The sequence below is a fragment of the Megalobrama amblycephala genome, linkage group LG6, assembly GCF_018812025.1.
Source record: "Megalobrama amblycephala isolate DHTTF-2021 linkage group LG6, ASM1881202v1, whole genome shotgun sequence".
NCBI lineage: Eukaryota > Metazoa > Chordata > Actinopteri > Cypriniformes > Xenocyprididae > Megalobrama > Megalobrama amblycephala.
In genome coordinates, this window is record NC_063049.1 from 9,827,558 (window position 1) to 9,841,525 (window position 13,968).

The 13,968-nt window shown below is 36.6% G+C and overlaps 1 protein-coding gene across 7 annotated transcripts in view; it reads right to left on the reverse strand.

Annotated features, from left to right (window-relative positions):
• The window catches only part of ubr3 (ubiquitin protein ligase E3 component n-recognin 3), an 89,258-nt gene that overhangs the window by 37,397 nt on the left and 37,893 nt on the right, over positions 1-13,968 (reverse strand). For all 7 annotated transcript variants that reach the window (XM_048192892.1, XM_048192888.1, XM_048192890.1 and 4 more), the window contains 3 exons: positions 12,613-12,701; positions 3,158-3,307; positions 914-1,047 (listed from right to left, as the gene is read on the reverse strand). In XM_048192892.1, the coding sequence (XP_048048849.1) occupies positions 914-1,047; positions 3,158-3,307; positions 12,613-12,701 (373 nt within the window). The remainder of the gene's footprint in view (positions 1-913; positions 1,048-3,157; positions 3,308-12,612; positions 12,702-13,968) is intronic.

Sequence of the window (13,968 nt, forward strand, 5' to 3'; positions counted from 1 at the left end):
TTTTCACGTCTATGTTCAAAAAAGAAGGGTGACATTTAAGGGGTTAAACCTTTTTTTTTTTTTTCGCGTTTGTAGAAGAAAAAGGTTCAGAATGACAAGTGTGAGTAAATGATTTTCATTCTGAGTGAATTAACACTTTAGTGATGTTTCATTTCAGAATGAAATAAAAGAGAAAAATAGATCAAAAGAAAACTAAATGAAAAGAATGAGACTATAAATAAGACAACGAAAAGAAATTAATAAAGTAAAAGCAAACAAAAAAAGAATGCAGGCAAAAAAGCAAAAACAACAAAGAAAAACAAAATGAAAAAAGAAATAAAAAGAAAACAAAAACATTTGGTTTGGTATAGAGTGAAAATGTGCATTATAAAACAGCAAGTTCTGGCTCTTAAATCTGATTGGCATCATGCTCAAAGCTGCTGAAAAATAGCTGATATGCGACACAGCAATTGAATTCAATATTAATGCAGCAACTGTAAACCATCTACACAGTTAAGATAATGAGCTCAATTAACTGGCAGAAGAATTGTTTATTCTAATTGTTCATTTTATAAAAGGAACATGACAGATGAGAAATTGATTTTACTATGCGTCACACTGTGCTTAACAAACCTTTACTGAGGTAACAGCACTGTAATTTATTGGTCTAAAGTATGTGTCTGCAACCATAATGAGGTTGTACCTGTATGAAAGTCCGTAGCGTATGAGTAGGTGTGCATTTACAATGCTTAAAACATTTTAGCCTCTCGGACAAATAAAAGAAGAAAGAAAATTGATACATTTATGCTTATGCAGTCATATTGCACTTATATGCCTGAACAAAAATGTTTGAGATGTTTCAGAATGAGTTTTACATTGTTAGTGTATTATAGAGATGTTATTGTGTGAACGTGTGTTTATATATGGCACATACATCTTTAAAGTAGCGTTGCATAAGGGACAGTCTAACGTCATTGGTCGCTCCACATGTGTCCTCAGGGTAGATGTGCTCCTCATCTGTAGTGGGCAATCGCTTTGGCGTGTCGCTACGACAACGGTGCCCCAACACTGAAATACACACACATACACATTCTTCAGAAATGGCAATCATATGCTAATTAGCTGCCATCATCACATTCATGGCACTCACCATTTGCATACTATAATGAAGTACCATGTCAAAGTCAAAACTGTAACACGCGCCACGCCAGTGCTTGCTGACCTCAAACCCCATCGTACTGAATACGCAGCAATAAAAATTAAAAACAGACCAAATCTGCAGTCTGTTAGTCCATCAAATCTCTAAGAACTGTTGATTTTCTAGCTCTACAGACTCAGACATGACTGCTATAGAAACACACAGGAAAGATGCTATCTTGACCTTGAAGCGTTTCAAGACTACTAAAAATCACATATCGAACAAATCAAAGATGAGTGATTATTCATAAAACACAATGTTAATTTTAATCATAGCACCTGCTGAGAAGCACTTGATAAATTAAGCAATTAAAACACTGCTGTTAAAACAAGTAGAGTAAAGAGGTTTAATGCACAGTTAAAGAGCTCCAGTGATCTGGACCACAATCTAAACCTGCAGATGGAAAGCTGTAATGCTACACACCGTCCTAGTGGTGATATAGAGACTTACACAAACGAAAACATGTTAGTGATGTTCGGTGCATAGGTGTACACAATACATAGAATTTCAGCTGCTTTGAAACTAAATGTATTCTGAAAAGCGCTATACAAAAAAATATACATGGGTGACATAATGAAAACTTTTATTAAAGCTACAACTACAAAAATATGGATCCAAAAAATTCAACATGATCCAGGATCATAAGACAAAATACTGGATGGATTAGAAATGTACAATATGTGGTACATTTTTTTTTTTTATGTAGTTTGGGATGACATGAGGGTAATAGATGACAGAAATTTTATTTTTTTGGACAACCTATTTTAAAAGGGTATGAAATGAAAATTCTATTTTCATTACACTATGGAAAAAAAAAATCTGATGCTACTCTGGTTTCATCGCAATTTTATATATAGTGTCTGCTTGGATGATGTTTAGAAAGCGAGAACAAAGGCATAGGCAACTATGAAACTGATTGGACCTCTAAAACATGTGTAGTCCCCCAGGGCTCAATCCTTGGACCTCTAATTTTTAATCTGTATATGCTTTCACTAGGCTAAATAATGCAGTACAACAACAACATTGATAATCATTGGCATGTAGATAACACCCAAATATTCTGAGCTCAAATGTACAGACTTAAGTCCGACAGTCTCTATATACCATTACGATTACTTGGTTTAGGATCTGAGATACAGGTATGTTTTAGAAACTGACTGAAGTTTAGCTACTGGGGTGGGAATCTTTAAACACCTCACAACCTGAAATCTGAAATGATTCATAATCTACATTATTTTTTCTCTAATTGATTAGTTTACCGACTTTAAATCTTACATTTATTTGTACATTTTTTTATTTAATCAGTTTTGTAATAAGTTCTTTTTAATACGACTACAAAATAAAAATTGTATGTTGAGAATTTTCAACTGACTAAATATAGCTTTAAAACAAACAAGTAATTAGTTAACAATAAAGAGGAATAAAGAAACATATTACAAGCAATAAACAAAGAGTGCTTTCAGTATCTACACGTTTAAAGTATCTGAACGTTTTCCTGTCAAGATCCATGAGTGATTATACTTTCTCAGCTTTATTGCTGTTTTATTATTACTAATAACATCACAGGCATTGGGAGATCTTATAGCTGCATTACAGATAAATTTTGAGATATCAGATGTTTCATGTATTGAATACATATTTCTACTGCATTCCTTGTCTTTGTTGAGAATTTTTAAGGGAAAACACTGAAATACCTGCAGGCGAGACTGCAAACTTTAAGTATAACATCAAGCAATGAAGTCCACGATTGCCCTTGTAATTTACTTAAAACTCTTTGAACTTTCTAAAATCGATTCTGAAAATCATTGAGGAGAGAATCGCGATGCATCAGAGAATTGATTTAGTTTTTTTTCCATCAAGTTTTATCAACAACATTTTTAATTACTATATGCCCTGATGTTATCCCAGTGTTTCAAAATTGGCCTAAAATGTTAATAGACACTGATACATAGATGATGCAAATGTTGGAGTGTATGATACCTGATGAAGCCTGCAGCAGTACCACCAATCCTGTGGGTCTGTCTTCAGTGGACGGTCCGCTTTGACCACAGATCACACAGTCATACAGAACCTCAGAGTCCAAAGGTTCTGCAGAGCCCACGTCCATCACTGCATCAGTTTCAGGTGACTCTATTAAACACAGAATTAAACAAAACAAAATACAGATAACCTATATAAGGAATTATAGAGAACAGAGTCTTTGAGATCACAAAATCTCCCTTCCAATAAAAGGGTTTCCACAACCCTGGGTTTCCAGCTGGTGAAAAATGGCGTGTATTGCAACCATAGAAACTAGCAAATGATTAGGATTAGAAATTGCAGATTCTACAAGACCTAAAAAGCATTGGCATCCATCTACAAAGCTCTATGATCAGTGGCATATTAAAACGCATATTAAAACATGTATAAATATACATTGCAAGGCTTGTCGCTTTCCATTGTCATTTGCGCTCATTCCTGTTGCATGTTCTTAATCTGGCAACCCATGTGAATGTCAAGTCTTGGACTTCAGTACAGTACAGTAAAGCAACAGGGATACTTTGCATAGGTGATGTATAATATTCAGTTTAAGTTATGTCGAAATTGATTGTTCACCAGAAACTTAAAGGCCAGAACACACCAAGCCGACGCCGATGAACTAGTGGCAACGAAAGCAGACTGCGGGGTTGGCTCACGTCGGCAGTGTCTGTGTCCAAAGTTGGCCTGACACACCAAACAGACGCTAAACAGCCGACGGCCAAGTAGCACGTCCGTTCAGCGCCTGCGTGATATGAAATGCCTTTCCGTACCAGCAGGCGGCAGTATGATCAGATGGCCCGACGGACTGACGAGCTCCAACGGCGATTCAACATTTCAAATCGGCCGAAAAAAAGCCAACGAGGACCAACTTCAGCCGACGGTGCAGAACACATTGAGAAAACTTAGTCGGCCGACGAAGAAAAACTGCTCGACGGCCGACCGTCGGCTTGGTGTGTTCCTGCCTTAAGAGAGACTGGTATACTTTGAAACTCCTAGCAATAAAGTGCCAAAAAGTATCATCTTTTCATGATAAGATCATTCATTTCCATGGCATTCCACTGAACCATGGTCCCACCACAGTGCTTTTTTTTTTTTAAAGGGTTTGGCGTTTTCATTTTACATAAAAATAAATAAATTAAAAATAAAACCCAGAGAGAAGCCAAGCATAAAAGTCAGAGAAAAAGGGGGTAAAATCCAATAACTGAACATGAATTATGAGCTCAGTAGATTGGCAAAACCTAATTAGTTATATAATGTGGATCTGAATTACTTTTTTGCACTCTCCTGGTTAAATTAACAAACGGTTAATGGAGGTTCAGGCGGTCATGCATTAAAAGCAGTAACAACAGAGCTAATGTTGTGTGAACCATGTTGTATTTGTACAGAATGTGGAAGCTGAAATGAATATTCTGGGTGCATATAGTTATGAGGCTCAAGCATGAGCATCTCTAACTGTAAAAGTGTACATCAATTTAGCATAATATCAGAATTACTTTTAATAAAGTGACATGTTTGTCTTTTTTTACTATTTAATTAATTTATTGACCAATTAGAAAAATATCACTTCTCTATATATTGTTCATATTTAAGGTGCATAAACACTGTCAGAGTTGTTGTAATAAGTAAAATATAAATCAAAACAACAAAGAAAAAAAACAAAAACTTTTGTTATAAAAAAAAAAAAAAAGAGCTAGAGCTGCACAATTCTGAAACTGAGAATCACTGAGATTGTGTTTAAAATAGAGATTATGATTCTGAACATAATTTACTAGAGGTTCTGAATAATGTTAATTGTGGCGTTCTATTTATTTATTTATTTTTAATTAATTTGAATTTTTTTTATTATTTTTTTTTTAATCTGTTTGAATAAATGATTCAATGACTCGCTCAAATACTTCACTTGTCTCATTACTGGATTATTTAGAGTTTTTGAACGTATCTCTTGAATGAATGATTCAATGACAAATACATTTAACAGTCACTTGTCACCACCTAGATTTACTCTATTTTGATCGCTACCGCAGACATCTTTGTTTATATCCTATAAACATATATATAACTATAAACTTTTAACCCAGTACTTCTGTAATCATTTTTATTATTGTAACACAGAAATAATGATATTATGTAGTTAAAAAAAGACTTTGAAGAGTTTGTGAAAAAAAAAGAGTTTGTGAAGCTGTTTCATATCTATACATGACAACTGCTCTATCAGTGGCAAAGCAGATTTGAATGTCTCTGCTGTAATCGTACTCAAAGGTTTAATAGACATAACAAAATCGCTGTCATTTAAGAACGAGACTGTGCGGGTGTTTGAATTGTGATTGCGATCTTTTAACGATAAATTGTGCAGCTCTACCACAAGCCAAGCACTGGCTTCCACTGTACAGAGACTCTCAGTCAACAGAGATGTAATGCATTTAGTTACTTATTATTAAGAGTAATGCAAAACGTACTATATTTTTCATCACTTTTAAGGTAGCGTTCCCAAACACAGCTGATGTCTGCTATTCCATTAATTACCTTTTCTAAATCAATCTAAAACATTAAAGAACATGTTCAATTTCAGGGCAAATAGAGGCTTTGTAAATGTCAGTGTGTGTTTGGATTGATTTATAGCTTAAGGTGCACTGATAGAGACAGGAAGTCTATGGGGAAATGAAACGTTTGTGCTAGAAAGGTAATGTGACAGTGTTTGCCTGAGGCCGCCTGCCAGGTACTGCTGCCCTCCACACACCAGACCTAAATAAACACTATAATACGAGATACTACGACAACTAGTCGTCACATGTGGATAATTCGTGACCTTTGTACACATTAAAACAGGTCAAAACATCAAATTATGGTGAAACTAGTTTTTGTTACATTCAAATCCATCCATTTTCATCCAGTAGACCTTGTCCATCAGAAAAAGATGGACAAGGTCAACTCGAGGGTTAATGCAGACAACACATCAGTCAAGCTCTGATTATACAGTAAACAAGATTAATGAACCTGACCACCAGATCACCAACAAATAATGTATATCACAAAGCAATTAAGCAGCAAATACAACTTAATTAACACTGCTTTTTATAGCAATAAAAGCAATGTGTGAACTTTGAGAGATTTATGACACAGAATTATTATCCTACGCACTATTAAACAAACCAAAATAATAAAAAATAGTTCAGTTTTAATTACTGTATTGCTGGTGGAAGCAAAAGAACTTTATATCCTTTAATAATTTCAAATAGTCAGAGTAAATGTTTATTATTTCAAGCTTCACAGCAGAAGGATACAACATTTTATTCAATGTAATATTCAGACAAACTATATGAAGCAGAAATCTGTCATGATGTCATGCTCCTGAGAAAAACATATCGGCCGTTGGCAAGAATTGAAATGGAAAATATCAACCATTATATCGGCCATGGCAATTATTCAACCACTAATTGTATCGATAATGAGACATTTGAAATGAATCACACATTTCCTTTAAAAGGTGCCAGCGAACGTTTTTTTTTTTTTTTTTTTTTTTTTTTTTTTTTTACAAGATGTAATAAAAGTCTAAGGTGTCCCCTGAATGTGTCTGTGAAGTTTCAGCTCAAAATACCCATAGATTTTTTTTTAATAATTTTTTTTAACTGCCTATTTTGGGACATAATTAGAAATGTGCTGATTTAGGCTGTGGCCCCTTTAACTGCTCGCGCCCCCTCCCGAGCTCTCGACTCTATCATTGCATAAAAAAAGTTCACACAGCTAATATAACCCTCAAAATGGATCTTTACAAAGTGTTCGTCATGCATGCTGCATGCATACATCGGATTATGGGAGTACTGTATTTATTTGGATGTTTACATTTGATTCTGAATGAGTTTGATAGTGCTCCGTGGCTAACAGCTAACGCTACACTGTTGGAGAGATTTATAAAGAATGAATTTGTGTTTATGAATTATACAGACTGCAAGTGTTTAATAATGAAAATAACGACGGCTTGTCTCCGTGAATACAGTAAGAAACGATGGTAACTTTAACCACATTTAACAGTACATTAGCAACATGCTAACGAAACATTTAGAAAGACAGTTTACAAATATCACTAAAAATATCATGTTATCATGGATCATGTCAGTTATTATTGCTGCATCTGCCATTTTTCGCTATTGTCCTTGCTTGCTTACCTAGTCTGATGATTCAGCTGTGCACATCTAGACGTTAATACTGGCTGCCCTTGTGTAATGCCTTGAACACGGGCTGGCATATGCAAATATTGGGGCCGTACATATTAATGAGCCCAACTGTTACGTAACAGTCGGTGTTATGTTGAGATTTTAAACAAATGAGATTTATATAAGAAGGAGGAAACAACGGAGTTTGAGACTCACTGTATGTCATTTCCATGTACTGAACTCTTGTTATTTAACTATGCCAAGACAAATTCAATTTTTAATTCTAGTGCACCTTTAACCTCTTCAATGTGATTATAATAGTTGCACAGAAATGGTGAGTTTTTATGATCTGGGCTATTAATGTGGCATCAACTATCTCAGACACATCTGCCCATAAATCCATCTGTCACATAAAAAGCAAACACTGGTTGGTTGGTTGGTTGGTTGCTTACTTACATGTTAGTCAAATGGTCTGTTCCTGCCTAAGTGGTGAAAATAAGCTTCAAAGTTGACTATATGCCGACAGCAAGTCTGGCTTTGTCTGTATCATTGATAATCAAATTGTCTTTAATGAATCAACTCGATTTGATTTTTGATCAGGCATTGACTGAAACTCATATCCCTCTGTAAACACCTTCCTCCTTTCCACTGTCCCATCACTCTCTCTGTTCTTATTTCTGCGGTAAGACGTCCAGTATTACTCTGAGATTCATTACCATATGCACAGATGCTCGAAACGCTGGTCCAATTTATCTCATTATAATTCCGGTGCAAATATCCATGTCCAAAGTGACCTTTGATTAAAATCTGGAAAACAAATGGAGCCTGTACAGCAGAGCTCAAGAGAATGTTTTATTCTGACAATCCCAGACACACGCACATCTATAACACAGACACTGCTCAATGTCAGTGGGGACATCAGCCATGGGTGTCTGAAGCTAATATATTTTAACCAAATCTCAACGTCATTTTAGCATTTTCTGGTGACAAATGGTGAACAACAAAGACATACTGTTTCTCTAAACAGATAAGATATGATCTTTATTTAAATAATGCTGCTAGTGATGCACTGATATTTCTGCAAACAAAAATGAATTTCTGGTTTCGGCCAAAACAGTTGAGGGCCGAAATCATTGACTAAAAAGTGACGTTTAATTAGAGTTTCTCCGATGGTGTGTTTTGACAGTATTTGTATCTTTTTCATGCACACAACATAGATAAGCTACAACAGCAGGGTTTGACAATAAGGACTGCCCGATGGCCCAGGCCAACATGAAAGATGCTCAGGACATTTGACAGAATCATCACTAGCCCAATCATTCACACGTTTTTAATTCTTGCTAATTTAAGTGTTCAAGCAATTTTGAACCATTTAAGCCCAAGAAGATACTAAAGAGTTCTCAAATACACCAAAAATGTTGTCAAACAGTCAGTTTTGTCAAGTGAAAGTAAACTGTGAAAGAAAATGCATGTGTAACAGAATATTTGATCCGTGCAGCTCTTAAAGTGACAGCAGCCTAATCTACCAGCAGCCATCTGTGTCATTACTGTTAATTAAAACAAGAGACAAAAAGAAAAAGTGAAAAATCCGTATGATACAATACAATACAGATTTTTCATTTTTAATCAATATTTTGATTTTGATAAATCAATACTGATTCTTAAATCAATTTATGCAGAGACGCTTAAAAGCTGATTCGACTTTGTTTCATAATCCAGAAAGATTCTTTCAAAACCACCCCATGTACAGTACATGGGCTGCCATGTGTAGGATATGATGTTGACTGAACTGAGACATTGTAATGTTTATTTTAAAACTTCATCACTCATGTCTTAAACACAGTGTCACTGCGTTCTCCCTCTCGATCTCAGTGACCAGCACACAGCAGAACTGCCCTGAAGCAGAACAATACGGCCCCTGAGATCCCCCTCCACGCTTCTACTAAAAGGGCCTGAGGGAGTGTGTAGGGCAGAACGGAGGCAATTTGAGTCACCTTCCTTCAGAGAGTACAATAGCAGCCAACAGCTTTCAGCATTCAAGGATTTCTGCAAGTTTACTAAGTCCTCTAAACTCTACATCTGTGTATTTGCAAAATGGCTAGTAATGGTTTAAATTGTAACTGACTAAACCAAGAAAGCTACACTGGAAAGCTTATAATTAAAATCAGATTTTTACACAAATACATGTCTAAATTAAGATTTGCTTTTCACTCAAGTTAAAAATATCTATTTGACAGTATATGCAGTATTTTTTTCTTGTGGTATTGAAAATGGTATCGAATATTGATACATTTTAAGGAATCATATCGAAGTTAGAAACTCCAGTATCGTGACAACACTAGTGAGAACCTACTGACAGTAGTTCGAGGAGGGACAAAACACAAATCGGCAACAGGGTGTTGGGTTTCTAGGCTATCCTGTCTGGTCTAGAACTGAATGAAGGTCTACTGTGCAACAAGTCACAGAAAATTTTAATGATGGTTATGGGAGGAATGTGTGACAACACAGTGCTTCACACTCTGCTGTGTATGGGGCTGTGTAGCCGCAGACCGGTCAGAGTGCCCATGAAGACCCCTGTCCACTGTCGAAAGAGCCTACAATTGATCGTGGAGCAATGGGAGAAGAAAGCCTGGTTCTATCAGTCCCATTTTCTTTTGCATCATGTGGACATCTGTGTACGTGTGTGCCACTGGGGAGGTACGGCCACCAGGATCACAGGATCACTGGCTGGAAGATGACAGCCAGTGGAGTGATGCTCTGGGCAATGTTACGCTGGGAAACCCTGGGTTTGCCATTCATGTAGGTGTAAATTTTACACTTGCCTCCTACCTAAACGTTGCAAACTAGGTACAACCCTTCATAGCAATGGTGCTCCCTGGTGGCAGTAACCTCTTTCAGCAGGATAACGCACCCTGCCACACTGCACACGTTTCAGGAACATTATGAAGAGTTCAAGGTGTTGCCCTGGCCTCCAAATTCCTCAGATCTCAATCTGATTTAGCATCTGTAGGATGTGCTGAAACAACAAGTCTGGGGTGAGTTTCCCAAAAGCATCGTTGGTGAACCATGGTCGTAAGTCCCATTGAACTCTATTGGTAACGACGGAACTTGCGACCATAATTCACTTTGGGAAACGCACCCCTGATCTACTGCAGCTCCACCTCGTAACCTACAGGACCTGAAGGATCTGCTGCTAATGTCTTGGTGCCAGACACCAGCGGACACATTCAGGGGTCTTGTAGAGTCCATGCCTCAGCGGGTTGGCGCTGTTTTGTCAGCATGTGGAGGACCAACACCATATTAGGCAGGTGGTCATAATGTTTTGGCTCATCAGTGTACTTACAAATGTCAAGTAATGTGGTATTACCATATGACACAAAGGTACAACCATAGTACTTTCTAATAGAGCAATTTTAATTAGGCAGAGGCTATTTTCACTTAGTGCAAACTGTTAGATGCTATGTATACTTAGCGGTAGGGCTGTGCGATATATCGCAGAACAGAACCGTAGACAGAACCATAGATCACTGACAAGCTATGCAATATCACGTTCATTATCGGAGATGAATTGCCTTCAATAATGAACGCGATATTGCGTAGCTTGTCAGTGAACTACGGCTCTGTCTATTAAATGCCGCTCCATTTGAAAGCAGGTGATGGCGATTTAGCGGTAATCAGGGAAACGGCTTTACTGACGAAATGCGCGTGACAATCGCATGCGATATATCGCCCAGCCCTACTTAGTGGAAATAGTGGAAGATACTATTTACACCTCAGTGAATTGTACCATATTATAAAGCAGAATGCAACAACATATTGAGTGTATATGATTATGTAAAATAATGGATAGTTCCGTTCCTTGATCCTGATTGGTTGAGCCACGTTCAAAGCTGTTATAAATGACTCTACAAACATTTTATTTCAAATAAAGGCCTCTCTGAGCTGGTATGCAATGGAAAATTAAGAAGAATTAGTTAAAAACAGGCAGATTCGAACCCTGGTCGATTAAAGGATTAGTTCACTTTTAAATAAACTTTTCCTGATAATTTACTCACCCCCATGTCATCCAAGATGTCCATGTCTTTCTTTCTTCAGTCGAAAAGAAATTAAAGTATTTGATGAAAACATTCCAGGATTTTTTTCCATATAGTAGACTTGAATGGGCACCAAACGATTGAAGGTCAAAATTAGTTTCACTGCAGCTTCAAATTGTTCTACACAATCCCAGATGAGAAATAAGGGTCTTATCTAGTGAAACTGTACACTGTTAAGTGTATTACTGCCCTCCACGGGTCAAAGTTTGAACTAATTGTTATATACTATTGAACTAGCATATTGCATATAAAAATTAGTTCAAACTTTGACCTGTGGAGGGCAGTAATACACTTAGCACCATCTACACTGCTGGAATTCTAATAGAGGAGAAGAAGAAGAGAGCTAGTTCAAGATGAGCATTTAAGGTTAAAACTTATATAATTTTCAATTTTTTTCAGAAAATGAGCGATGATTTCACTAGATAAGACCCTTATTTCTCATCTGGGATCATGTAGAACAATTTGAAGCTGCAGTGAAACTAATTTTGACCTTCAATCGTTTGGTGCCCATTCAAGTCTACTATAAGGAGAATAATCCTGGAATGTTTTCATCAAAAACTTTAATTTCTTTTCATCTGAAGAAAGAAAGACATGGACATCTTGGATGACATGGGGGTGAGTAAATTATCAGGAAAAGTTTATTTAAAAGTGAACTAATCCTTTAAGTCAAAAGCTAAAGTCACCCGCCTTACTTTTCACGCCACTACTTCTGTTATCAGACAGTTAGTGTGAATAGCCTCTGCCAACAAGGTGGACTATTTGCACTTGGTGTAAACAGACATTCTATTTTAATTAATAGTTTTGTTTAAATAAATAAAAATTTAAAAGACTATCCATCTCAAATTCTAAATTACGAATATGAAAAAAATGTTTTTCGAGACCATTTAGCTCCATTCCGTCGCTATTTGAATACAAGAACACATCTGGGCTGTTTGACAGTCCATAATCATGCAGAATAACAAACACTGAGAGACTGAAAGATATTGTGAGAACATTGAGTTAAAACATATCCTGATTAAAAATGCATGTTGTGTCTTTAGATCTGACATGTCAGAAAGAAAATCAATCAAATAAACATGAAACTGATCATCTAGTAATTAACAGCTGGAGAGACTCATCAGATATGTTTCATAAAGGTCAGCAAACAACTTCAGCTCATATTCAAGCTCACCAACATCCATGGCAGTCTCCATGAAGCTCTTCTGCCTGGAGGCAAACTCCGCCAGCAGCTTCTGCTGTCTCTCTCTGGCCCTCTGACGCCTGCAGATGTCAAAACACAAATTATTTGCATCATTAACTTCAATTATTGAATATTATTAAGTGGCACTGAAATGTTGACATGATCATATTCAGATTACATTTGATGTTTGAAGGATGCATTTGACCATCATTTACTCCAGCAGATTTTGAGGATGGGCATATATTCATTCTCAGACAGTCATTAAGTCCAATGGAAATCCTCATTAGTTAGGAATGCACTGACAGAAATTATGGTTGATATATAATTATTTACATTTTATGTTATTTCATGATATTTTCATGTTAACCAATATGATGGGGATATCATAAATGTAAACTATTTGTTTGTTAAAATAAATATATATCTGCTTCTGTCCACAGTGCCCAGCTACGAATCCAGAGGCTGTTCAAAAATCCTTCATGCCACAGAGTCACTCACATAGTTTTCTATTAAATATTTGTCCCAAATCACAGTTAATGTTAATCATGGCATCACCCTAACCTAGGAGAATGTGTATTGTGCTTTTGAATCAAGTCTGGGGGGGCTTTAGCATCTCATGGCAACAACTGAAAAATATAAACAGAACAGACAAAAACAAAGCAGACGAAAACAAAACAAAATCACAATCACAAAACACAATTCTTTATCACAAAAATTGTGTGCAATAATGCTCACATTGTCCATCTGTCCAAAATTTAAAAGTGAAGTCAAAGCATTTTCGCCCCCTGGTGGCTGGTTAGTATAGGTCATAAACCCCACCTTCTCCATGTAATCGAATGGGACGCGAGCTAAACTAAAAAATCCAATTATACTTCAAATGTTCTTTTTTCCTAAGATCTTATCACGCAGACATATGTTCAACTGTTTGGTTTTTAGCTTGATGCTATAAAAATGGGCTGTAATGTCATGATTGACAGCTGAGCTTGCGATCAAGTCTGTGGGAACAGGACTGCGGGCGGCTCCACCTCAGGATCACTACAGCGCAGACTCGGGCTCCAAATGACGTAATCGGCAATGACCATTTCTGGGATATTTGTAACCAAGCAGATCTCGCCCCACATTGACTGCCATAGTATTTTTTTCCCTAATATTGTAGTCAATGGGGGGCGAGATCTGCTTCATTACAAACATTCTTCCAAATATCTTTCTTTGTGTACGCAGAACAGAGAAATTTATACAGGTTTTGAACAACTTGAGGAGGAGTAAATGATGACTGAATTTTCATTTTCAGGTGAACTATCCCTTTAAGAGGGGCATAAGCTAATAAAGACAGTGATGTTACGCCTC